The sequence below is a fragment of the Urocitellus parryii genome, chromosome X (assembly GCF_045843805.1).
Source record: "Urocitellus parryii isolate mUroPar1 chromosome X, mUroPar1.hap1, whole genome shotgun sequence".
Classification (NCBI taxonomy): domain Eukaryota; kingdom Metazoa; phylum Chordata; class Mammalia; order Rodentia; family Sciuridae; genus Urocitellus; species Urocitellus parryii.
The window spans coordinates 59173202-59200902 of NC_135547.1; the positions used below are offsets into that span (position 1 = coordinate 59173202).

At 39.5% G+C, this 27701-nt stretch overlaps 3 protein-coding genes across 4 annotated transcripts; 2 read left to right on the forward strand and 1 right to left on the reverse strand.

Annotated features, from left to right (window-relative positions):
* Positions 1 to 1135: 1135 nt before the first annotated feature.
* Positions 1136 to 4158, forward strand: Rpl36a (ribosomal protein L36a). The gene is made up of 5 exons (XM_026410515.2): positions 1136 to 1194; positions 1612 to 1717; positions 1924 to 1991; positions 3597 to 3719; positions 4092 to 4158. Exons 1-5 carry the CDS (start codon positions 1192 to 1194, stop codon positions 4110 to 4112), a joined length of 321 nt encoding a protein of 106 aa, XP_026266300.2. The 5' UTR covers positions 1136 to 1191; the 3' UTR covers positions 4113 to 4158.
* A 4459-nt stretch (positions 4159 to 8617) lies between these two features.
* Positions 8618 to 18781, reverse strand: Gla (galactosidase alpha). Its single transcript, XM_026410491.2, has 7 exons — positions 18528 to 18781; positions 13500 to 13674; positions 12430 to 12607; positions 11646 to 11737; positions 10164 to 10325; positions 9772 to 9969; positions 8618 to 9277 (listed from the first exon to the last, which is right to left on the reverse strand). The coding sequence occupies exons 1-7, from the start codon at positions 18719 to 18721 to the stop codon at positions 8993 to 8995; spliced, it is 1284 nt and encodes a 427-aa protein (XP_026266276.1). The 5' UTR covers positions 18722 to 18781; the 3' UTR covers positions 8618 to 8992.
* A 237-nt stretch (positions 18782 to 19018) lies between these two features.
* On the forward strand, positions 19019 to 24688 carry Hnrnph2 (heterogeneous nuclear ribonucleoprotein H2). 2 transcript variants are annotated; one of them, XM_026410483.2, is made up of 2 exons: positions 19019 to 19136; positions 22501 to 24688. In XM_026410483.2, the coding sequence occupies exon 2, from the start codon at positions 22554 to 22556 to the stop codon at positions 23901 to 23903; it is 1350 nt and encodes a 449-aa protein (XP_026266268.2). In that variant the 5' UTR covers positions 19019 to 19136; positions 22501 to 22553; the 3' UTR covers positions 23904 to 24688. The 2 variants fall into 2 exon arrangements, with proteins under 2 accessions (XP_026266268.2, XP_026266270.2); XM_026410485.2 differs by having other exon boundaries at positions 19019 to 19124.
* Positions 24689 to 27701: the final 3013 nt, after the last annotated feature.

Here is a 27701-nt window from a genome sequence, read left to right on the forward strand (position 1 = left end):
GTGTGGTACAACAGTTAAGTGCAAGGCTATAGTGTTAGATGACCTAAGATCACATTCCAGCTTAAAAAATAACCTGTGTGATTTCAGGTAAGTGAGTTTAATGCTCCTTATACCTCAGTTTTCTCGCCTGATACATATTAATAATGGCACAAGCCTCCTGTGGTGGTTTTCAAGAGGTTGTATGCAAAGTGGTTGGGAGAATATCTAGCACATAAGTGATCCATAATTGTTAGGTATTATAATTAGCAGGCCACAATAGCGGTATTGCCTAATTGTAAAGGAACCCAGGCTCTGGAGTTAGACTACTCAGATTTGTATCCTGGATCTATTAAATACTGTTGACATTGGGTAAATCACTTAACATTACATGGCCTCAATTTGTTAACCTAGAATTACTGTGAGAATTGTAGTAGACAATCCATTTTGAAGCTCAACACCCTCAGCCTTCCTCTGCTGAACTGCCTTGAAACCTAGAGTACAGCTCCTGCTAACTACTGTTGCAGAAGCTGAAACGATTTCAATTTCACTTATCCTAACCTACAGCAGCCAACTAATTCCATCAGCTAAAAGTGTTGCTTTAATATGGATCATTGTTCCTTTTCTTTGAAGAACTCAATTCATAATTTTATATTTCTGAGTATATTATTGTGTCCCTCCCTTAGAACAGTGCCTGACACAGAATAGGCATTCAATAAACATTTGTTGAATAGACCTATTGACCACGTGATAAATTAACTGGCGCAATTTGCTCTTTCCAATTCCTTCTTTGAACCATTCACTGTGAAACATGCTCCCAGCATACCTGAGGTGGAACAGGAATAAAATGCAGAGATGAAGGGCCCCTCCACTCTACCCTAATCTCGGCTTCCCTCAGGGACAGGGAGGCCAGAAAGTCTGGAAAGAGCCCTGCTTCCTTCACTTAACGATACTACGTAGCAATGCCCGCCAAAAATGAAAAGTTGCAAAGTCAGGAGGCTGGAGGAAATGGAGGAGAAGAGAGCCCTTCCTTGAATCTCCCACCCTCGGCTAGGAATCCAGTCCTCTCAGCCGCCAGAGGTCGCTGCACCATGAACCTGGTACTCTTTCGTCGCTCTCTCTGACTCCCACGAGAAAGTGCGAGCCGGAACCTCCTATATACTTCCGTTTCCGGCGCTCTTTCTTTCTTTCCTTGCCGATAACGCTGCCGCAAACATGGTAGGACGTTGGGTTTGTACCCGGTAACATCCAGCTTAATCCTTACCGCCGCGTAGACGGTACTGTCCTGTGGTGGCTCCAGGCCCTTGCGTGGCCCCGATATCCCAATGAAACCCAGCATTACTGGGATAGATCCTGAAGAGACCAGGCTCTGGGAGCTGAAATTGAAGTGATGGGGTCTATGAGGTAGACTTAGCCGTGGGTGAGGTTAATAAGCTTTCTTCCCTCTTTGGGGCCTAATAGAGGTTGCTGTGCTTGAAGCACATGGGACTGGACCACATTTTGCAGCCACAGGATCGTTGCGTGTTAGCAAGGAGTTAGAATCAAGTTGGCGAGGGATTCCTCACCTGCAGCTGAGTCAGTGAGGCAATTGGGCCATTTTGGTCTGATACGTTTTGTGAATGGTGTGTTTACTAGGTGAACGTTCCTAAGACCCGCCGGACGTTCTGTAAGAAATGTGGCAAACATCAACCCCATAAAGTGACACAGTACAAGAAGGGCAAGGATTCTCTGTATGCACAGGGTAAGATGGCTTCTGCCTAATTTGGTGTTGATGTGGTATTTATGATGGGGTGTGTGGAGAGCCCAGTATGGTGTCCTTTCCGCCACCTGGCCCTCACATAGGCACTAATCTGGGAAGCTCAAGATAAAACCCAAAGGACTTTTTTCCATGTGTCTGTTGTGGTTTATGATCTTTAGTGTACCATAACAAACAACTTCTTTTTCCAGGAAAGCGGCGGTATGACAGGAAACAGAGTGGCTATGGTGGGCAGACCAAGCCAATTTTCAGGAAAAAGGTTAGTGGTGATTATGAATTGACATGGACCTTATTATGTGTGGGAAGGATCTTGCGTTTGTCATCTCTATCCCACACACATAGCATTAATCTCAGCAAAGTTAATGCAAGTGCCTGCAGTGACATGTACTAGGCAGTGGAGCCGGATGTCTGGCAGACACAGGACTGCACTGATCATTTACATTTTTGTCCTCTTTTGGAAGAGGCAAAAACAAGGATTATGTCCTGTTTCCTAAGAACTGAAGTTTTAGTACATCAGTAAGTCCTTTCATTTTGCCTCCTTGCATCATCAGGTCTGAATTCTCAGCTCCTCAGTGTAGTAAGAATTGTTATTTGGGGCTGGGTTTATAGCTCAGTGGAAGAGCCTTTGCTTAGCATGGTGAAGCCCAGTGTTCATCAATTTCCCCAGCATTGCAAAAAAAATTTCATTTGGCTTCTCAGTCTGCTACCTCTTTCATGAAGCCTGCAAACTTTACAATAGTCATTTAGGCTTTTTTCATTAGCCTTGTGAATAATATATTATTCTCAGGCTGAGTTTTCTTAATTAGCACAGTGCCTAGAACATAGGATTTGCTCCAGCACTTTCTTTTCATCCAGCCTGGTTCCAGAAATAATAACTTGAGTTTAATAAATGGTGTGACTGTAAGCTGGTAAAAAGAACGCTTGAATGTCTTTTCACTTTTATATAACTTGTCTAGGTTCTGTCTAGGTCTTGATCTTTTGTGAACTGCAGATGAGCAGCAGAGCTCTGACTAAAGGGGAAGGCTAAAAGTTTTATTAGTGGACAGTGTAGCTTGGTTAGATAACTCAATCAAATGTGCATGAATTTTAGATGTAAGCAATCTTATGAGAATTGATATTACCCTATTTAATGAATTAGAAAAATTGTGTTATTACATAGTTACAAAACTTGGTTCACTCCTTTTTGATTATATGAAATATATATGAACTATGCAGCATTCTGCTGAGAGGCCAGAAGTTCAAGGTGGCATAATGAGAGTCTAATAAGCTCTGTAGGATATTTGATGTGATGGATATTAGTAGAACTTGATGACAGTTGGATAACCTGCCATTTTTGCTATTTCTATATTACTTTCTCCTTATAGCCAAAGACAAATGGCAACTATCATTTGCAAAGCTTTAAGTAGTGTTGAACCCAACATATTCATTTTTTAAAAAAAGTAATTTTCTTTTTAAGATAAACATGGACTCTTTAAATTTTTTTTTAGTTATAGAGGGACACAGTATCTTTATTTTGTTTTAATTTTATGTGGTGCCAAGGATCAAACCCAGTGCCACACAAGTACTAGGAAGCTCTCTACCACCAAGCTACAACCCCAGCCCTAATTTTCTTTTTTTATTCCTTTTTTAGCACAAGGGATTGAACCAAGGGATGCTTCACCACTGGGCATCCTTAACAAATTTCTATCCCTCCTTTTTTAAAAAAATTGAGACAGGGTCTTGCTAAGTTGCTGAGGCTGTTCTGGAATTCGAAATCCTATAGACTCAGCCTCCCAAATTGTGATGATTATAGGTGTGTGCCACCATACCTAGACAGAAAGTGATGTTCTGCAAGGATTTATGAAGGATATGGCTTTTTTTCCAGGCTAAAACTACAAAGAAGATTGTGCTGAGGCTTGAGTGTGTTGAGCCTAATTGCAGATCTAAAAGAATGCTGGCTATTAAGAGATGCAAGCATTTTGAACTGGGAGGAGATAAGAAGAGAAAGGTATAATCTTATTTATAGCTCTATTATGTTTATCCGTAGCTGACAGTACAGGTTATGTATCCCTTGTCTGAAATGCTTATGACCAGAATTTTTTTTTTAGATTTGGGAATATTTACATAGATTTAACTGGTTGAGCATCCTTAAACCCAGTATTTGAAATCTAACACTTGTTAAGTATCATACTTAGAAAGTTTCAGATTTCAGTGTAAGGTTTTTGGTGTTGGTTTTGCTGTAAGTAGGAAAGGAAGAATGAGGAAACTTGCTTCAACATACATACATAGCATGATTATCTCTTAGAAAAGATGTTATTGATGGAGTGGTGGTTCTTTCCAAAATAAAAAACTCAGTATTTTTTTTTCTGCTTCATTACAGGGCCAAGTGATCCAGTTCTAAGCTTCATCGTTTGTTTTGTTATGAAGATAATAAAATGTTGAGGTTATCTTCGCTTAATTTGGTTGCATTTGGTGTTCTGGGAAATTTGTGATTATGGTTTAGAGTACTACATTTTGACTGATTGAGCTCATATCAAATGTGTGATTATTTAATTTGGCAATTTGTGTGTTCATGGGATCCCAGTTGCTGTTAAGCAAAAGTTATTGGTTCTCATTTTATCTAAGTAGAAAAAGTTTACCGAGATAAAAATAATCTCATACTTCTGGTACTTACACATTTCATAAGGATTTTTGGGGGTTGGATACATAGCTCAGTTGTACAGTGCTGTTTGCCCAGCACATGTAAGGCTCTTGGTTTAATCCCCAGCACTGAAAAAAAAAAAAAAAACCTACGCAGAGTATGTGTTTATAATGTATAAAAGGTCTCCAGGCTCCCCAATTAATCATTTTGACATGCCATTGTAGTTTTAAACTTTTGGGAGGACTGTATTGTGGATTGCACAAAGGGCTTCTTACTTGCTAAGCAAGTGCTCTGTCACTCAGCCCCAGCCCTTTATTTTGAAATGGGGTGTTTCTGAGTTGCCCAGGTTGGCCTTGAACTTGGGATCATTCTGCTTTGCCTCCAGAGTAGTTGATTACAAGTGTGTGCCACCTCACTTGGTGAGGCTAACCTTTTAACATTTTAAAGTAGACATTTTTATCATGTTTGGATAAGTGTAAAATATTACACCCAAGAGCCATATCAGTGCTAGCAAAGTGGCAGAATTCATATAGCATCAAAGTTGTTCTGCAAGAGCTGCGGCGCTTAATGATGTCTAAAGAAAATATGAAACTCCCCCAGCCTCCGGAAGGACAGTGTTACAGCAATTAATCAAAAGCAACGCCACCAGCCCTCCCCCATTCGATTTAAGCAGTCTTCATTCTCCACCGTAGTAAATTTTCTAGATGCGTCTTGTAGACCTCAAAGTACTGGAAAGGAAGCTCCCATTCGAAGGCAATTTATCTTAAGATACTGTAAATGATACTAATTTTTTGTCCATTTGAAATATATAAGTTGTGCTATAACAACAACAAAAAAATATTACAAACTTTCCAGTGTATTGATAGCCTTAAGAAACCTTAAGCAGCAGGTCATGGTGGTGCATGCCTGTAACCCCAGCCTCTCTGGAGCCTGAGGCAGGAGGATTGCAAATTCATAGCCTCAGCAATTTAGCGAGGCCCCCAAGCAACTTAGCAAAATTCTGCCTAAAACAGAAAGGGCTGGGGATGTGGCTCAGAGGTTAAGTGTCCTTGGGTTCAATCTCTGGTTGAAACAAAAGAAACCTTAAAGTTATACATTCTTTTATTCCTACATTTCAGTCTTATTGATTAAAATTAGTTCTTTGTATTTCAGCAGCAGAACTTTACAATGAAACAAATATGGCAGTTTTATCAGTGGGAAGATCATTGGATAGATAGTATATCTATTCATTGATGAGTGTGTTTAACAACTTTTTGAATTTTTTTTTTAATTGAAGACAGACACAATACTTTACATTTTTTAATGTGATGCTGAGGATCCAACCCAGTGCTAGGCAAGTGCCCTACCACCAAGCCACAACCTCACCCCTGTGTTTAACAATGTTATTCCAGCTTTTATCAACTGAATGTTCTCAATTTTTATGAGAATAATTGGTGAAATCACATGACAGGCATAATTATTCCAGCATGCATTTTTGTTTTGGGTGGCCCTTTTGGTACTATTGCATGAACATTCACAATGGGTGAGTGCTGCCCCCACCAAGTGCAGGCAACTGAACCAAAGTCACTTGGGTGAATTTGGGGTAACCCAAAATATCATGCAGACAAAGAATACCTTTGGGCCAAAGTCACTCGGGTGAATTTGGGGTGACCCAAAATACCATGCAGACACAGAATACCTTTTTATATGAGCTTCGGGAGGGCTTTCCCAGCTCCTGGCCTCAGGCTCCAACAAGGGGGGGCAAGAGAGTCATAAGAGGCTGATGAGAGAGGGAGCACACTTTCGGCAGTTGGCTTTTATTGGGGGATGCTGTTTCTTAGAATTTCTATCCAAAAAAGGGGCAAGGGGTAGGATTACAAAGGAACAGGTGAGTGTAACTCAACCCCACCAGGTAACGCCTACTCCTGGAGCCATGTCTCATTATCCAAGCAGTGGTAAAGCCTAAGTTATTGTGGTGTGCAATAATTGTTCAGTATATCTTGCTCAGGACTTAAGGGCGTGTGTTTCCAGAGTGGCTCCCAACATACTCCCCCTTCTTCCTTTGAAAAAGTAGGTGATGAGTTGCTATTGCAAATTCCTGAATTCTTGTTCTGAAGGCATGACATATTTTTACAATACAAGAGAGGATTAATAGCAAAGAGAACATTATGTTTCCAGGATTAAAACCATTTAACTCGGGCTGGGGATGTGGCTCAAGCAGTAGCGCGCTTGCCTGGCATGCGTGCAGCCCGGGTTCGATCCTCAGCACCACATACAAACAAAGATGTTGTGTCCACCGAGAACTAAAAAATAAATATTAAAAAAATTCTCTCACTCTCTCTTTAAAAAAAAAAAAACACATTTAACTCTTGAAGTAGGATCCGAAATATCAATCACTTTTTGTATATCTTGAGTATGATGATGTAACTCCAAAAGATCCAAGCTGTTATTATTCTGCCAAATACTAATAAATGTTTTTTAACTTCCCAATCCCATTAGGAAACAAGGTATTTGGCAGCAGTAATAAGCATTTATAATCAGCATGACATTTGAGTCTTTCCTTGAACTTTTAGAAAGCTCATTACCAATATTATGACAGTAGCTTCCAAGGCATCTCGCTTAGTTTCAATCCTTTCCTCAATATTTATCTGATTAAAAAGAGCTTTGGAAGTGTTCTGAGCCAAATTATTAAGAAAATCTGCATGCTGAATATTTTGAGATGACCATGGAAGCAATAAATGAAACTAGCCACTCCCAAGTATTATGAGTCCAAGAGCTCACAAAAGATAAATCCAGAATAAGTATCTACATGTACATAACATTGTTGGCTAAATTGAGGAATTGAATTATAGACATTTGCCATAACTGATTTGGTTGTAACCTGCAGGGATTTACCTCAGATGGTAAAGATAGAATGTGTACAACACATTGTGAGCATTGATGTACAATTTGACACATTGCTCTCTAGTAATATTAAACTTTTTACACAAACTAGATGCATTTTGATGATGCAAAGAACGTGAAGTGTGTGCACAGCCATACAAAGACAGTTGCTGACAAACAGCAACCAGTTTATCTTATCATCTGATGTTAAAGGCCCTGGAGGATTAGTGTGGGCCGTATATGGTCTATAAAAGATGAGATGTTGACACATTTGAACTGTCTTCTGCAAGGTATGAAAGAAATTGAATAACTCTCTTGATGGTGTGTACCCAATAGGTGAAGTTTCAATATTTTTCTAACTGCAACTGCATATAAACTATCAGAAAATATTTATTCAATATTTAGACTCATTTGCAAAATGATTTAAAGAATAAATGAGAGCCTGAAGTTCTGCTCATTGTGCAGAAGTATATGGTGTTTGCATTACCTCTATATGAGCATGGCTATATAAACCTGCTTTACCTGAACTTGACCCATCAGTGAACACTGATAATGCCCCAACTATTGGTTGAGCATGCACAATTTGTGTAAAAACAAATGTAGTTACTAAAGCAAATTGAGTAATTTTATCATGAGGATAATGACTTTCTATCTAACCAGGAAAATTAGCAAAAGCTACTTGCCAAGTATTAGAAGTTTGGAAAAGCCAAACATTCTGTTGAATAGAATAAGGGATAATAATATCAGGTTCTGATCCAACCAGCTGTAAAACTTGCGTTCTACCTTTAATAACCAACTGAGCAACATAATCATGAAATGGAGTCAATGACTTTTGAGAGGAATGAGCTAAGTGGAGCCATTCAATAACTCCCAATGGTCATCATCTCTCTCCTGTAGGAGAATGAGCAGTGGGAAATATTAATAAAGATGTAGGCTCCTGTGGGTTAAGCCCAAGTTATTGAGGGGTTTAATAATTGTTCAGGATCTCTTGTTCAGGATTTAAGGGCATGTATTTCCAGAGTGCTCCTGATAGGTGAGGTTCATACTTCTGTTTTTGCTCATGTTGGAGAACAGTTGTAATAAAAGGGAGGTGGAAAAGGAGCAGCCTTGGCTACAGATATGTTCTCAGGCAAACCAGTTGTGAATTAAGAGTGACCAGATGTTAACCTTGCATTTATCCATGTCTGGATATCCCAGGTTTGAAGATCACTGCCTCCTCATGGGGCCTTGAGATGTAACAGTTCATTTTAAGGGCGTCATAAATCTAGTTATTCTTGGTGAAAGTAAGCCACCTTTATTTGTTAGATGTAGATTACAGATAACCCTGGGAATTTATCACAGTTCACCTGGCAATCATCTTGTCTTACTGAGATGGCAGATTTTATTTTCCATTTGCACTGAAATTATAAGTAGAACCATCCAAGTACCTTGTTTGGCAGTAGTGATTAACAGCTGGGGTTTAAGTCCAGGTTCTGTAGTACAGTGAATAACTGCCTACTTCAGGACGGAGGGTTAAAATAAATCAGCACCTTGAAAGCATTTATTAGAATCTGGCACAGAAGTATCCAATGAATTATGGCTGTTATTTCTTAGTGCATTAGTTTCAAAAGCCCTTCTCCAAACAGTTCTCTTTAGAATAACTTTTGAAGTAGCTCTTTTAAACTTCCAACTTTGAGAAATTTTATTCAAGGAAACAGCTTTTTTAAAGTGGAAATGGAGGAAAAAAAGTAGAAAAGTGGGCTAGTCCCTTTGGAGAAAGTATAAAACTTAAAGTACATTTAAGCTTTTTGATGCAGTCTTCTTTTTGCTTCTAGCCGAAACAAAACTGTGCCTGTGGGATTTATACGAGTTTTTAAGCTTGAAGTCCATTCATGGAACCCAAGCTCCATTTTCATAGGGAGGAGCTGTGTGATAAAGCAACCAGGATTACAGGCCACTCCTTTACCCAGGGAAGCAATTGAGATGATGTAAGAACGAGGTCCACCAATTTCCTGTAGGTTTGTCATAGCTACAGCCCAGGCTAAGTTTGAGAGCGGTCGTTCCCATACCTCAATGTTGTTTTCCTAAAAAGAAAAGAAGATAGGAGTGATTGCTTGATAACTAGCAATGAGCTACTTTTTTTACTTTGGCATTCAGTCATACTCTCAGAACTTTCAAGCACATGCCGGTTGCAGTGTTGCATGCCTGGTAATCCCAGCTACTTGGGAGGCTGAGGCAGGTGGATCACAATTTCTAGGCCAGTTAAGGCAACTTAGCAAGACCCAGTCTCAAAGGTCTTAGGATGTAACTTAGTGGTGGAGTACCCCTCTGGATTACTTTGGAAAGTAATGATTCTAGCAAAAAGCCTTATTATGGATTATGGCATAAAGATTAAGGAAAAACCAGTGTTCTCAAGAAAGATCAGTCATGTCCTCATGTAACAGATTTTGGCCCATAACGAATGATCCTTGGGAATAAAAAGACCACCTTAACACACCTACCTTAAATTTCAGCTGATCTGTAACCACAGAAAGAAGGAGAATAAGTTCCTGGACTATTTTCTCCCACAGAACATTACCTTTCTAAGGCGGTACCCCTGCTTGCCCAAGGGGTCTTGGTTGATGGCAATCACATCTTTATCCTGAAGTAGAGTTTTGGCTTGAGGGCTTATGTGTCGGAGGTCATTAGACATGAGTAAAGGAGCTGCCATGATAGCCCAGAGGGCCATCTGAGTTACTTGCTGATCCCAGCTGAGGCCAAAGTTGCCAATCACTAACTGGGACAAAAATGAGAGAAGGCCAAACATTTATAGAATTACCTTGATTAACCACAGAGTAAAGCTACTTTCTAAAGAATCCTACTCTAAATATAGCTAGCCTCCTCCCAGGAACTTTACCTCCATTTTCCTTGGATGTCAAACAGGAAACAGGCCTACTATTGGTCTTGAACAAGGAAGACTCAAGTCCTTACCATATCTGGGTCATTCCAACCCCCTGGTCCAGCAAAATTAACAATTTTCTCTTGGTTAGAAGATGTCCATTCCAAGATACTCTTCACACTTTCCCAAGAATCATAAACATCAGCAAAATTTCTCCAGTGATTGCAGTACTGTCGGATTTTTGTGTAATTAGGCTGTGAAAACAGGTAAAATGGTTCTGTTCAGTTTCCTTGTGTGATGGAAACAGCCCAATTTAAATGAGGCACTTGTAACCTTTAGTTTACAGATTGAAGGTCCCCATGAAGAAGTCTCAAGATTATAAGAAGTATGCTTCAGAAGTAGGCAATACTTCTTTAATAAGGGATTAAAATTACTTGAATACTGTTTATGCTGGAAATTTACCAAATGCTATCTAAGCATTGGCATTATGGAAGAGTATTTACTTCCAAACTTTTGTAAAATTAACATTATTTTTATAATTAGAATTAACTAATATGCTCTTACCAAGTAAAAATAAGCTGCAAACTACATAGTACTGCATCAAACATAAAATTTGAGTCCTAAGCATATAATTTGTTAATGGAATTAATTAAAGTCTGTAGACAGGTGGAAGATCTGAGGTGCAAGATGAAGAAAAAGTGAGACTATTTTGGGGGGCTTTCAAGAAAATAATAGGAATTTATTTCATAACTATTCAATACTTACCATATGCTATCAATAACAGTGATAAAGTAGGACAAGTTCCCTGCCCTCATGGAATTTACATTCTAGTGGGAGACATACAATAAGTTAATAGTGCTAAGCTTTTACAAATAAACAGGTTAATGTGATAATGGAAAGAGGGCTATTTTAAAGTAATTAGAGAAGAATTGTCTTCAGTATGTGGCATCTGGTCTGAGACTTGAATGTTAAGGAGTCTACGCTTTAAAAATCTTAGGGGAAGATGTCTTCTAGAATAAAACAACAAGCAAGTGTAAAAATATTAGTAGTGTTTGAGGGGTAGGAAGAAAAACAGTAAAAAATAAAGAGCTATCATTCCTTGGAGGTTGGAGAGGCAGCTAAGGGCCAGATCAATGGAAATTGACTTTATTCCAAGTGCAATGGGAAGCCAGGTAAGGATTTTAAGTAGGGAACTGATAAAGATGCCATTTTAACAAGATAATGTTGGTGCTGCTTGGAAAATTGATGGAGGTGGGAAGAGGGCTGGAAGTGGATCAGGCTGTCAGAGAAGTCTAAGTGAAAAATGAGAGTACCTTGGGAGGCCAGAGTGGAAGCAGAGGAGGGAAAGAGGTGGGCTGACTGAAGACATATTTTGGAGAAAGAACTGGCAGGAGTGTTGATGAACAGGACATGAATGGTGACATAAAGGGAAGAATCAAAGACAACTTCCTAGGTGGTGGTACATTAGACTATAATTACAGTAGTGGGGATGGTGAAAGTGGATGGGCTTTGAGGGAAACTTGTATCCTTCATTCTCAAGTTCTGAAAATTGGATTCTGGGTTCACTAGCTCACCTTATGAAAGGGCCACATATAAAGAGGCCACTCACAGGAGTATACAATGCTTCTGCCAGTTCTGTTCAGGGCCAAGGACATGTACTTATAACCTGTATGAGAAAACAATGGGTAAAATAAGGGAAAGGGAATTTCCAGCTGGGTCTGTATATTTTATGAGGCTTTCTGGGGGGTTCATGTTTATATTTTAAACCAGCATCAGGAACAGATAGTTGCTCTGTGCTAAAATTGTGCATAGTATCTCCCAGACTGCTGTTCTGAGGAGGTAGTGCAGAGATGGTGTGTATATTTAGGAAAGGCAAGAATGATGTTTCTTTCTCTATGTGACATCCTGGATTCTTTTCTAAATGATGTTATGAAGAGAAGAGTTACAATTACTAATTATAATGAACTGTTAGAACCCTTTTGAGTTAAAAGTGCACAATATTAACTACAATTAGGCATGCATGGACCCACAAACATAAATGAATGAATGAATGAACAAACTGAAAGAGGTGGGAGTTGAGAATAATTATGCTGTAACTGAATATTTAAATCTGGGGGCGGGGCTTGTGGCTCAGTGGTAAAGCACTTATCTGGCACGTGAGGGGCTCTGGGTTCGATCCTCAGCACCACATATAAATCAATAAACTAAAGGTATTGTGTCCAACTACAACTAAAAATATAAATATTAAATAAATAAATAAATAAATAAAATCTGAAGATTAGTTCTTTGAATGCTCAGCTACCTTGGCCTCAAAGTTCTTCCCTTTGCTCATGGCTGAATCCCTTGAATAAAACATACCATCTGCCAAATGCTTTATACTGTCACAGTGACAACCATCAAATTTTAGCAGATCTACTCCCCACTCAGCAAAGGTCTGAGCATCAATGTCATAGTGTCCAAAACTCCCAGGGTAGCCTGCACAAGTTTTATTTCCAACATCCGCATAAATCCCTAGCTTCAGTCCTTTGCTGTGGACCTGAAATGAGAAGAAAGAGTCACCACAATAGTAGGGCAATCAAGAAGTATAGAAAAAAAATTACCACTTTAGACTGAGGGAACAGACAAGTGTTCTTCATCAGATATTGGAGAGTTTTTTCCCCCACTACTGCCCCCCCCCAATTTTCCAGATGAATTTGTTGCAAGGCAAAGAACAAATCCCCCAATTCTTCTGAGACAAGTTCAAATCATACATGTGACTTACAGAACAGAACTGAGGAGAAAGCTGTCAGCCACTAGAATATTCCTGTTGGAATCCTAAAATGTACCTTTCCAAGGACAAGCCTCAACTGTGTTCTAATGTCCCAGTTTTAGCAAGAATCCTGCTAAGTCATCCCCTCACCTTTGACATCTTTTAGTAGTTTTCCATCTACTGACCCTCTCAATCCTCAATTTGCTTACTGGTATGAATCTTCACTGATCTTTGTTGCTTTTGGATTTGAACTTGGCTCTTTCCCCTTCTGCAATATTACTAAATAAAATCTGTCATCTTTAGCTAGTGTTGGGCTGTATTTCTCTTTAATAATATCCAGAACATTTGTGTCTTCTAAAATTCTGGTTTGTAATACAATTGTAATAGCAGCCTAAAGCTTATATGGAAATATATGCATACATATGACAAGAACCAAGTTCCTTTTTCCTCCTAGAGATTTCAGTGGTTTCAGTAAAAGAAGAACTTCTCCAAGATGGGCCTCATGAGCTACTGCAAAATATGTATGTGCTGATGGGATGAAAATTCCACCTGATAAGTCTTACAATTCAGATAACAGCAGCCATTCAACTTCCAAAGTGGCATGAGGACTGTTTCTCAACAAGCTTTTATGACTAAGTGCTTACAGACTCCAAATGAAAAAAATCATTTACAAACTCACATAATTAGCTAGTCTGCGGATCCCTCCAGGAAAGCGCTGAGGGTCTGCCTGAAGTTGGCCTAATGAATTTCTTTGGGGAGCCATCCAACAGTCATCAATGCAGACATACTCATAACCTGCATCCTTCCAGCCATCTGAGACCATGAGCTCTGCCATCTGCATAAAGAGCTGCTCACTGAAAGAGGAATTCCAATAATCATTACAATTCATTAGATGAAATTTGGGAACTCACAAAATTTTTTAAGTCTAGTAAGTGTGGATGTAATTACAACTAATACAAGGTAAAATGAACCGTCCTTTCAAAAGTTCTTCCACCCTAAAAACTCAAAACAAGGAGCTAGGGTAGTAGCACAGTAGAGCCTGTACCTAGCATGGGCAAGGCTCTGGGTTCCATATCCAACACCACAGAAAAACAAAAATAAAACAACAAAAAACCTCCAAAAAGTTAAAATGGGAATGCGAGAGCTGCTGCTGCTGCTGCGGCCACCACAGAAACCTGGGTCCTAGAAGGCAGCAACTAGACCCAATGGCCTTTTTGTCCAGGTATTTTGTGGCTGGAGAGCAGCTAATAAACAACATTCTGCAAGTTGGGCTTGTAAAGATATTTGAAAAAGGCAAAAGAGGGACTTGTGACTTAAAACCACACAGCCCTCCTTTGTCTGACAGACCATGAAAGTTCTCTAAAATATTGTTTGAAAGCATCCCCTGCTCCTTCACCTCCAATTTTTTTTTCTCCATCCAGATATCTTTTCCAGCCATAGTGATGGGGATGCTTGAAGTGGACTGAAATGAACAATGCTATAGCGAAAATACTCTCTCCCTATATTTTTCTCCTGATTGCAATTGTATATTTTCTAACCTCTTCCCATGTTAGTCTAGTTGAAACTGTGGTAGTGAAAACTGTGCCAAATGAATGGGGATAGATTTTGGAAGCTTCTGTTTTTTTTTTTTTTTAATGTAGTCTTTTGCCCTTTAGTCAGTACCTTTTATCATTCTTCTTCAGTGGGGGTCTGGATATTGGCCCCAAGGGAGAATTAAGATTTGCTTTAATCCTGGCTGGTTGGCTTGAATTCCAATGCAATCTGCAAGTGTGATTTTCTGCAGGCCTCAGTGTTGCCTTTTCTATGCTCAGCACCCTTCCCTTCTGTTCAGAGGTGGTTAGCCTTTGAGGCTATCCATCTTTTTTTTTTCCATTCCTCCCTTTTAAACATCCAATTAGCATTCTTTAAAGTTATACCTTTTTGTTTGTTTGTTTCCTGCAGGTTTGAAAGGGATTGAAGCACATCTATGGTTTCTCAGTATATAACAAACTAGAATGCACACTTTTATGGCTTGGCTGGCAATGTTGAATTTTTTTTCCTTTCCTCTGGGCTTAACTCTCCTTGCAAGTAATGAGGAATAACTGGGAGCACATAGGGAGGGTTTCTTGGCTGATTACATTTAAGCCAGGAATTCACTGTGAAAATAAAGCCAAGGGTGGTAAATAAAAGATGCAATCTTCTCTAGGAGACACACAGTATGCACTTTGCCTGCTTTCCTCAGTGGAAGAGGCCTGAGTGAGTAGTTGTAAAAGAAAATAGTAACTTTCTGAATAGTTCCCAAAGGGAAAGGAGGCCACTAAATGAAATTGGCAATGACTGATGTGAAGTTGTATAATGCTTCTAGTATAGTCTGAAGAGTTGACCACAACTTTGGAAATACTTATTCACATGCTATACAAGTACTGTACAAATTGTGGAAAATATTATTTCCCCCCAGTTCTGCCAATTCCCTTAACCTTCAAGTTGTATTTCTTGTGCCCATCAGCTTAAAGATGGAAGTGCATGCGTGTAATTCCAGCAGCTTGAGAGTCTGAGGCAGGAGGATGGCAAATTCAAATCCAGCTTCAGCAAAAATGATGTGCTAAGCAACTCAGTGAGACCTGTCTCTAAATAAAATACAAAATAGGGCTGGGGATGTGGCTCAGGGGTTGAGTGCCCCTGAGTTCAATCCCTGGTACACTCTCTCCCCAATAAAGGAAATTTAAGAGAAAGTTCAGGAGATCCAGTCATCTGATACGATGGAACTTTTATTTCCCCTTTAAAGTATGGTGAAATGCACTACCCACTTATTGTAAAACCCCAAGTTCAGTCAGGTGGGATGGCACATGCCTGTAATCCCAACAACTCAGGAGGCCGACAGGAGGATCACAAGTTTGAGGCCTGCCTCAGCAACTTAACAAGGTCCTAAGCAATATAGTGAGAAGCTGTCTCAAAATTTAAAAAAAAAAAAGGTGTGGATATAGCTCAGTGGTTAAATGCCCCTAGATTAAATCCCTAGTACCAAAAAAGAAAAATAAATAAAAAATAAATAAACAACAACCCCCCAAAAAACACAAGTTCACCTTCTCCTTTGTGTAATGTTGGTTCTATCTAACTGAGTCTGTGCTCCTGATTTATAAATCTATTCTGCACCTAAATAAAACTATCTTTGCTTTTATCTTAACCATGTCTAAGATTTCTTGGTTTCCAGACCCCAAAGTCAGAAATCATAAAGAAATGATGTGCCTGATTATATAAATATAAAACCCAACACCTAACAGGAATACCTGTATTCCCAACATATGCTTGATCAGAACAACAAAAACCCAGACAACAAAAACCCCACTGAATAGGGGACTGACACAAAGGATCAATCCATGAAAGAAATAGCTATGCAAAGAGTCAATTTAACATATAAAAAATATTTGGCTTTTGTTAGTAATCAAAGAAATATAAATAATAGAGGCTGAGTGGTATAGCTTTGTGGTAAAGCATTTGCCTAGCCAAGCATATGTGAAGCCCCTGGATTCAATACCCAGCATCTTTAACAAAAAGAGAGGGGGGGGGAGGGGGGGAGAGAGGGAGGGGGGAGGGGGGAGAGAGGGAGAGGGGGAGGGGGGAGGGGGAGAGAGAGAGAGAGGGAGGGAGGGAGGGAGGGAGGGAGAGAGGGAGAGAGAAAGAAAGAAGTGCAAATAAAAACACCTACCAGATTGGAAAGTTTCAAAAGAATAAAAAAAATAGTGTTGGCCAGGGTGGAGGGAAACAGGCATTCTTACACACTGTTGTTGGGGATGTGCATTTTTGTAAAATCTTTGGGAAGGACAGTGTGACAATTATCAGAATTAGCATAACTTTGTGTTGCAGAGACCAGTGAAGCTGAGGGGACTACTGGAACTTACAGCACTAATTTCTTCTTCTTTTTTTTTTTTTTGGTATTTTATTTAGAGACAGGATCTCACTGAGTTGCTTAGTGCCTTGCTTTTGCTGAGGTTGGCTTTGAACTCCTGCCTTAGCCTCCCAAGCCACTGGGATTACAGGTGTGTGCCACTGTGTCTAGCTCTGCAGCAATCATTTCTTACACCCCCGCAAGAAGAATTTCCAGCCACTTGTTCAGAGGAATAGGTAGGAGTTTAATTATTAGAGAGTGGGTGAGATAAGGATGCACAGTTCATGGTCATTTTTTAAAGAGTCTAAGGTGTTTTTTTTTTTTAATTTGGATTTCTTTGTTATTATCCCAGTTTTTTCACACCTCTAGAATGCTAGAATGGTTTTTACTCTTTGAACAGCCTTCAGCAAACTCCTTGCATAACCTCCTAAGAGACTTATTACCCTTCCTATAGGCCCTGTGGTTCCCACAAGGGGAGGGTCATGAAGACCCAAGGTTTTGAAACAATAGTTACCTTAAAGGGTTATAATTAACTAGGACTGGGGAAGGTTTGACATACCAGTCCCCATTACCCCCATACTTGTCTTTATAGATAAGGTTTCCTGTTATCTCCAGTTCTGTGACTCAAGGACTCTCTTTTTGATGTTATCTGACATTCTCCCTGGAAGTTACTGCTCTTTATTGCAGATCCTTTCCATATTCCCCTGTTCATGGTTAAACAATCTACCTAACATTTGGACCCAATAATTAGTGTTCTAAAGAAAAAAAATTAGGAAAGAATCAGATGATGTGCAACATTTGAAGAACTGAGTTGCTATGAACAGGAACTTTTTTTTTTAAAAGGACTTAAACTTAAAGGGCCAGTTACTTGTGATGTCTTACCAATATCCTGACTTTATTTGTAAATACGTTTACAGGAATAACTTATGGATGTAGAAACTACTGCCTTTAGAGGAGCATCTGCATCATGGGTAACAATATCAGTGATTTTCAACTAACCTTTTCTAGACCATAAATCCCTTTGAGAATATTAAGAAATGTAAAGACTCCCTTTCCAGAAAAATACACATACTCATATTTGCAGACTTAATATCCATTTTTGCCATTTGCTCATTTGAGGGGTCAGGCAGTGTGTTATATACTTTAAATGGGTTTATTTCACTGAAAGCTCACCTATATGAGACAGGAACTTAACTGATATCTCTGAGTCAACTCCTTGAGGTAAGAAATGTTATTCCAATTTACAAGGACGATGAAGGTCAGATGGGTTAAATACTTGTCTAACCCAGCCTCAATTCTCACCTTTGATGTACAAAGTTCCACCAGGTCAACTTTCCAGTCTGATGTCACACTCAAGTGCGATGGCTGATGTAGATTTCAGAGACCCCATGGTCTTTTTAACTCTCCAGTTACAGCTAAGGAACCCGTGCCCCCCAAAGGAGAAGAAATGGCAAGAATCTTAGTTTCCCAGTCTTCCAACCCACTCCAGTTGTGCTTAGAGCTAGCTGAAGGCTAGCGCCAGGCAGACAGAGAAGAACATCACCAGAAGGGTCTGAATATAACCATACGGTAAATGAAGAAAGTCCCCAGCTGGGTTACCTGACAGGGAGAAAATGAGAGGGAGTGAAGCAGATGCTGCTGGTTGGGCTTCTAAACAAGGAAGGGTCACAGAGAAAGTTTAGGGCAGTTTGCTCGGGATTAAAAAAAAAAAAAAGCAAACAATAGTAGGGGAGCTCTCCCTCTGGTTCAAATGTTCACATTGAGTCCCTCCATTTTCCCCAAACACATCCAGACAAACGTACAGAAAAGTGAAGGGAAGGGGGCACCCAATAATGTTGATACCTGATGCATGAATCCGGCTCTTCCTGGCAGTCAACATTGCACATGAAACGCTCCCAATGCAGCCAGCCCATAGTAGGTGTTCTCGCCAAGCCATTGTCCAGTGCCATGGCCCCAAAGTCGCCCCAGAGTACTAGGGTCGGGAAGTGAAGCGCAAGCACATAGCCCAGCCACTGATCCCAGCTCTTCAGCTTCATTGTCACCGTGATTATGCGATACAGATTTCTGGGGTAACCTGGGCTTTTAAGTTTAACCTGAGGGGCGGACCAATCACGGATGTGTTGTTAAATAATGACGTTATTGTTTCTCAGGCAACTAGACGGTTATTTCCAGAGGCCGACCAATAATCAATCACGTAAGACGCACAGCTAACCAATCACACTCTTTATTTCTTGATATTGGCCCGCCCTATTTCTATACCAGAAGGAAGTGCGGCACCTTAGTGATCCCGAGTTTAGCCCGAGAGTTGCTCACGTGACCGAGATCTCACATGACGTAGGCGCTCACGTGACCAAACGCTTACGTGAGCAGAAGTAGTTCTGGTCGTCGTCTACCGTCTCGCTATAGCCGTTTGAGGGAAGAAGGAAGGAAAATTACCCGGTATCGTTAGAGGTTGGTGTGTGGGTGGGAACTGGGGATTCGGGGATGGTGATGTTGAAGACCAAAGCGAGGTCCGGGAGCCGCCTCCGCCTTTTCGATCTCTGTTTTCCCCTCCCCCCGCTCCCCCTTCCCCCACCCCCTCATCTCAGTGCCGGGAAGCCGCCTTCTCTGCGCCTGGTGGGGAAATGGTGGACGTTTGTGACTGTGTGTATGTTTTTGTACATCTGTTTGTCTGGGCAAGTCTCAGGGAACCCCCAAGAGGAACCGTAAGGCGAAAAAGGTTTGAAAACTATGGTCCTGAATTAGGACAAACAGATATTGAGACCAGTGGTCTGAGTGCTGGTCCATCCGTTTAGGCACTCAGTCTACTGTTTAATTGTGTGTCGGTAGAGGCCTCAAGTGAATTAAGTCAGTAGAGTCATATCTAGACAAATGCTGCGTGCCTGAGACGCCCAATAAATTTACTTGAGTATTTGAATAACGTTAATCTTTCTGCTTATAACAGTAATTACATGTTGAATTTTTATCATTTGAAAAATAACAGTATACTTCATAAATTTTAAACATAAACGTAATTCGTGACTACTCAACCTTATGTCATAAAGTTTTTTTTAAGTATGTATATAACACACATAAATACACAAAAATATTAATTCGCAAATGGAGTCCTAGTTCCACTTCAGGCAAGTGTTCCGGTGGCCTTCCCAGGAGTTGTGAGCAAGCGGGACCTCCAGCCACTACAGAGGGGCTGTTAAGCTGCAGAGTGCTTTAGGAAGATTCGTTATCCCTCAGATGTTCTGTCACTGAGACCTAAGGATGGTTTGTAGGAAGATTCTTTTTACTAGAGTTGCAGGAACATAATGGGCAATTAGTAAATGTTTTAATTGAATCCTCAGTGTGGTTTTATGGCAGTTATTACACTTTGAACTTTATTTCCAAGAGGCCGAATGTTCCCAGACCACATCAGATAAGCTATCCACATCCAAAGTTAAGAAAATTTTATAAAATTTGCCATCCCAAATCCCAGAAAATCAAATATTTTGAATTGTTTTGTTACTTTTTTTCTGAAGTAAAAGTAATCTCCCTGTGGAAAATTGCACACAAAAAATTTTAAAAATGAAAAAAAAAAACCATAAACCTACCCCTCAGAGTAGTCACTATAAACATTTGACATATCCCTCATACATATTTTTAACTTTATTTTTAATTCCAGTACACTGAGTTTAAATAATTAAAACTGTATTGAACTATATAGTATAAAAAGTGAAAGTCCCATTTCATTCCTCCTACTTTTCAGTTGTTATTTCCCTCCAAAAAAAGTTTATATTACATACTCATAGGTCGTTTTACACATTTACATACATGCTTATATTTTAATATAAGTAGCATCATACTATGCATATTCTTTAATGCATTTTGGATTTCTTTCTAGGTCAGGGAAAATAGATTTTTTATTTAAATGGCTGCAGAGCATTCCATTTTGAGGATACAATATAATTCATTCTGCCATTTTATGGATGGTTACTTTCTACCATTACAGTGCTACAGCAGACATTTTTGTAAGTAGTTTTGTTGACCAGATTCCTGGAAGGAATCCTAGCAGAGTCAAAGGGTATGTGAGTATTTTTTTATACATAGTTGAGATTATAAAATAGCTGTGATCTTGGATGATTTAAGATTGTAACATAAGTTATTCTCATGTTAAATATATTTATAACTTTTTATAACTTTTACTTAAATGTGTAGTACTCTATTTTTCTTTTTTTTAAAGATATTTTTTAGTTGTGGATGCACACAATACCTTTATTTATTTTTATTTTTATGTGGTGCTGGGGATGGAACCCATTGCCTCACACATGCTAGGCAAGTATTCTACCACTGAGCCACAACCCCAGCCCCTCTATTTTTCTTAATACCTTTCAAAGAATATATAGTTTCACAAATATTGGTCTGAATTTCATTTCATTTCTGTAAGGTACGTCACCTGAAGTGGACTATCAGAAGGTGTGATAAATATTACCAAATAGCTTTCCAGAATACTGTTACTACTTTTCACTCCTCTAGCAGTGTATTGGTTTGTGAACCCCTGAATAGTATTAACTGTCACTATTTAATTTCCATTATCTTGGTGGGTGAAAAATGGTGATTAATTCTGGTTTTAGTTTGATTTCTGACAATTGATGGAATTTGAACATTTTCCAGACTCCTCTCCTGTATCTTCTTATAACTGTATTCCTCTTATAGTTAATCTGTTATCAAGTCGTACAGATTCTACTTTTTAAATATATTATCTTTTCCCTTCTCACTGCTGTTCCTTTACTGAATCTCTTAACATATCCAAGCAACCATTCTGACTAATCTCCTGCGTTTCACCTAGACCCCCTCCTGTGTGACTGCCACACTGTTGCCTGGGTGATCTGTCTGAAAGGGTTTATGACATCACTCCTCTGTTTAAAACCTCATAGGAGGCCCTTAGCATTTGTATATCAAATCAGGCCTTTGGGATCTGATCTCCACTTTGCCATCTTTTCTTATTTTGACTCCTCCTATTTTATGCTCTGTCAGATTTTTTAAAAATTATTTATGAATCTCTGAACGGGTTAGGTATCTGTTTCATTTAACGATTCTGCCTCCAACTGATAGAGTTGACCAACTAGTCCCTCCTTTATACTACTATCTTTACATCTGCAGAGTTCTGTCATAGCAGGTATAATGTATATTTGCACTTATATATTTAATGAAGACTGTCTCTGTAGGACCATAAACTCTTTCTGGGGCTATTGATTCTTGTATGCCAGAGATAAGTACTGGACCTGGCACCTAAAAATATGTTTGGATGCGTAAATTCCTAGTAATGTCTTTTTACTGTTTATCTTAATATTTCCCTGATTTTATTGATTGGCATACATTCTCTATATAATAAGGATATTAATTTATTTCTTCCAGGAATCTTCTCATGTTTTGTTTTTTAATCTTTTCATTTAATAAGTTTTTCATTTTTATGTAATCAGATATGGCCATATTTTTTGTCGTCCACTTTCACTAATTTTTTTCTGTTAATTTTTGAAGCCTTTTTATTTTCTATGATGTTTATACACAGAAAGAACATACAGAGGTATCCAAAGGGAAAAAAAAATCCCCTGAAACAAAAAGTTCTATAATCCTAACACTCAGAAATTATCACCATTAAAGGTATCTGACACTAGGCATTGAATAAATAATTGCTGAATGAATGAGTTAAAAATTTGGTGCAGTCTTTTTTGTTTATATGGATTTTTTTTTAAATGCTACTAGTGTAATTTAATTGTTTGCTTTTTTCCTTTTACTAGGTTGTGAATGTTTTTCCATGACAGTACTCTTCTAATTTTCTTTTCAGCCACATTGAAATTGCATTGAGCCAAGCTTGCCACCAAGAGCCCAAGAGTCACCATGATGCTGAGCACTGAAGGCAGGGAGGGGTTCGTGGTGAAGGTCAGGGGCCTACCCTGGTCCTGCTCAGCTGATGAAGTGATGCGCTTCTTCTCTGATTGTAAAATCCAAAATGGCACATCAGGTATTCGTTTCATCTACACCAGAGAAGGCAGACCAAGTGGTGAAGCATTTGTTGAACTTGAATCTGAAGATGAAGTGAAATTGGCTTTGAAGAAGGACAGAGAAACCATGGGACATAGATATGTTGAAGTATTCAAGTCCAACAGTGTTGAAATGGATTGGGTGTTGAAGCATACAGGTCCGAATAGTCCTGATACTGCCAACGATGGCTTCGTCCGGCTTAGAGGACTCCCATTTGGCTGTAGCAAGGAAGAGATTGTTCAGTTCTTTTCAGGGTTGGAAATTGTGCCAAATGGGATGACACTGCCGGTGGACTTTCAGGGGCGGAGCACAGGGGAGGCTTTTGTGCAGTTTGCTTCACAGGAGATAGCTGAAAAGGCCTTAAAGAAACACAAGGAAAGGATAGGGCACAGGTACATTGAAATCTTCAAGAGTAGCAGAGCTGAAGTCCGAACCCATTATGATCCCCCTCGAAAGCTCATGGCTATGCAGCGACCAGGTCCTTATGATAGGCCAGGAGCTGGCAGAGGGTATAATAGCATTGGCAGAGGAGCTGGTTTTGAGAGGATGAGGCGGGGGGCATATGGTGGAGGGTATGGAGGCTATGATGACTATGGTGGCTATAACGACGGGTATGGCTTTGGGTCTGATAGATTTGGAAGAGACCTCAATTATTGTTTCTCAGGAATGTCAGATCACAGATATGGAGATGGTGGGTCCAGTTTCCAGAGCACCACAGGGCATTGTGTACACATGAGGGGGTTACCTTACAGAGCCACCGAGAATGATATTTACAATTTTTTCTCCCCTCTTAATCCCATGAGAGTACACATTGAAATTGGACCAGATGGCAGAGTTACTGGTGAGGCAGATGTTGAATTTGCTACTCATGAAGATGCCGTGGCAGCTATGGCAAAAGATAAAGCTAATATGCAACACAGATATGTGGAGCTCTTTTTGAACTCTACTGCAGGAACAAGTGGAGGGGCTTATGATCACAGCTATGTAGAACTCTTTTTGAATTCTACAGCAGGGGCAAGTGGTGGTGCTTATGGTAGCCAAATGATGGGAGGGATGGGCTTATCCAACCAGTCTAGTTATGGGGGTCCTGCTAGCCAGCAGCTGAGTGGTGGTTATGGAGGTGGTTATGGTGGTCAGAGCAGTATGAGTGGTTATGACCAAGTTCTGCAGGAAAACTCCAGTGACTATCAGTCAAACCTTGCTTAGGTAGAGAAAGCACTAAACAGCTACTACAGAAATAAAAGCTGTGCATTTATGGGAGCTGAATAGAATGGGAGGGATGTCTAGTATATCCAGTATGATTGGTAAATGGGAAATAAAATTGATTCTGATCACTCTTGGTCAGCTTTCTTTCCTTTCTTCCTTTCTTTCTCTTTTTTAAGAAAACCAACAAAAGTTAAGTTTAACAGTTTTGCATTACAGGCTTGTGATTCATGCTTACTGTAAAGTGGAAGTCAAGATTGTTTTCAAACTTTAAGCTCAGTAAATTTGAACACTGAAACATTCATCTAGGAAGTAATAACAAAGTTCAGTATTGACCATAACTGTTAAAACAACTTTCAGCTTTCCTCAAGTTAGTTATGTTGTAGGAGTGTACCTAAGCAGTAAGCATATTTAGGTTAAAGCAGTTTCACTTATGTTAAATGTTGCTCTTATACCACAATACATTGAAAACTTCAGATGCATGTTGAGAAACATGCTTTTCTGTAAAACTCAAATATAGGAGCTGTGTCTACGATTCAAAGTGAAAACATTTGGCATGTTTGTTAATTCTAGCTTTTGATTTAATAATCTGTAAGGCACGTGAGTGTACACTTTTACTTTTTTTTTTTTTAAGATCTGGGACAATTTTGAGCTGTAATACCAATACTTTAGGAGTTTGGTCATGTTATTTGTATGAAATTCTGAGGCTTTGATTTAAATATTTCCTTGTATTGTGATTTCCATTTAGATGTATTGTACTAAGTGAAACTTGTTAAATAAATCTTCCTTTTAAAAACTGGAAAAATAATCTTGTATAGCTTGATTTTTTTTTACATTGTTCTATTATACGGGCACATTAATTGACTTAAAATCCTCTGCCATTGAAATTTAAGTTTTTAATTTTAAACTACAGATAAGCTTTTAAATGTATATATCATTGTATATATTATTACTAAGATAGATTCCTAGAAGTAGACTTGATTAGTCAAAGATAAACACATTTTTAAAACTTTTGATTTGTCTTACCAGAAAGGTTAAAACTCCACCTGGTAAAAACTCCACTGGCAGTGCATGCTTTATTATTCCCCCCAATACCCTGGATTTTTTTTTTTTTTTTTTTTGGTACCAGGGATGTATCCCAGGGGTGCTTAACCACTGAGCCACATCATCAGCCCTTTTTACGTTTTATTTTGAGACAGGGTCCCACTAAGTTGTTTAGGGCCTAAGTTGCTGAGGCTAGCTTTGATGGTATTTTTTTTTTTTTTTTTTTTTTTTGCGGGGCAGGTTCTGGGGATTGAAATCAGGGGCACTCGACCACTGAGCCACATCCCCAGCCCTTGAGGTTGGCTTTTAACTTTTCATCCTCCTACCTCAGCCTCCCAAGCTGCCAGGATTACAGGCATTTGCTACCACGCCTGGCTCTATACCCTCTATAACAATGTACATTATTCATTTTGATCTGTGCCAATTTGTTAGTTGAAAGTGATATCCTATTGCTATTTTAATTTGTATTTTTTGATTAATTAAGGTCAAACATTTTCCTGTTTCTAAACATTACCATTTCCATAGGACTCCATTTCCATAGAGACTGTACCATTAAACCACCCCTTACTTTCAGGTTTTTCAAGGGCATCTAAGCTTGTTTTAAACCAGTGATTCTCCAACTTCATTATGCATCGGCATCATTTTTTTAATATTTATTTTTTACTTATAGGCGTACACAATATCTTTATACTTAATGCGGTGCTGAGCATCGAACTCGGTGCCTCACGCATGTTAGGCGAGTCCTCTACCACTGAGCCACACCCCCAGCTCTCAGCATCATTTTTAAAAAAAATATTTTTGTTTTAGTTGTAGTTGGACACAATACAGACAAACGTACAGAAAAGCGCCCTGCACGTGCTAGGCAAGCACTCTGAGCTATAACCCCAGCCCGCATCAGCATCATTTTTAGGACCTATTAAAACATTGCTGGGTTCTGTCCTTGGAAGTTTCTAAGTAGTGGCACTCAAAAATATGCTGATACTGCCAGTCTCAAGACCATGTTTTGAGACATGTCACAGTTCTCCAGCTGCTAAAGGTCCAACACTAAAAGAGCATGATCCCTTTATGCCTTCATTTTTTTTTTCCTGTAGCAAGTAGTTTATAAATTTCTTTTAAATTATAAGCCATATATTATTTATGATATCTTGGACCTCACACGAGGATTTCAAGTTGTCATTTTGGCCCCTTTGGGGGTATCTTAAATTTCTGTTCAGATCACAGTGATTTCTAACCAGCTGCATGGAACTACTACAGTTATCTGTAGATCTTCTGACTATCTTGGAATTAGACTGTTATCCTCGGGCTGTTTAAGCCTGGAACCAGAGAAATACCCTGAGATATGAAATAGCAGATACCACCTAACCCCATTTTATTCAGGGAAACTTCATTGAGTACTATTTCTAGAAAAGCCTTCAAACTGAAGATGCAGTGGGAGATTTGAGATTCTCTGATGATTTATAATTTCTGTAGTAGTTAGTTGCCAGAAGCCAGGCATAGTGGCACACACCTGTAATCCCAGCAACTTGGGAGGTTGAGGCAGAAAGATTGTAAGTTTGAGGTCAGCCTGGGCAATTTAGGGAGACCTTGTCTCAAAAGACAAAAGGCTAGGAAGGTAGCTCAGTGTTAAAGCAACCCTGGGTTCAATCCCCAGTACCACAAAACACAACACAATATAGACAACAGTTGGCAGGAATGAAAAAAAATCTGTTTTGACTCTTATTGAGCAGTTATCTTGCTCTTCTAAGTGCTTTTCTCTGAGGGTAAACTAGTAGGTGTTTTTGCTTTCCGCGTTGTTGAATTAATTTTCCAGAAGTTTCTTTTAAGTATGAGCAAGGATTCTCAAGTTAACCACTAGATGTCACCCTACCCCAGGAAAAGATAGGCTGAATCCTAAAAATATAGGTGTTTGTTTCTTTGCTGGTTAAGAAAAACTCAATGGCTCTAGGAAGCAAAGGAAAGAGAACCTGGAGGTCACTGGTCAGTACTAGAGCTCTACAAAGGAACAGTACTGGGTGGATGGCAGTAGGGATCCCTGTGCACAGGTGCATGCACACACACAGGCACATCCTGTCACCACTGGTAATCTGACAAAGCTAGCACTACCCAGGGGAGTATTCTAGGAGGTAAAGTGGGCAGCCCACCCACGCTGGGAACCACTGAGTCAAGAGATTCATTTTAGACTGCATGAACTACAGGGCAGGATCAAGCAAAAAGTAGGCAGCCACAGTAATTGTGGCCTAGGGGAGTCTCCACTGGTGGATAGTTCCTGCTAATTGTTCTCACAGTGTGGTTTGTGGGTCAACAGCAGCAGCACAATCTGGGGCCTCATTAGTAATGCAAATTCTGAAGATGTAGCCCAGATGGACTGAATCAATTTCTGGGGGTGGAGCCCAGCAAGCATGGCACATATATGCCTCATCTCAGCAAATTGGTAAGAAAATGCACTGCAAAAAACTTATAAATCAAATTCTTTTTCCTTCAGGGAGAATTCTCAACCCTATCAGTAAAAATGAACGTTTCTTCAGGATAGGCCTGAAGGGCAATTGCAAAACAGCTGCTGATGGAATAAAACTTAAGTTGCTGAGCCTGATATCAGGCTGGGAGTGTCACAAGAGCCCTTTCATAACCTGCTCCCACATTGATTTTAATTCAGTCTTGTGAATGCAAAGCAGGCACATCCATAGGGTCACCATATTATCAGGGTGCAGGGCCTCACTGAGGAGGTGAGGAGTTAGGTTATGCCTGTCCTTGGAGCCT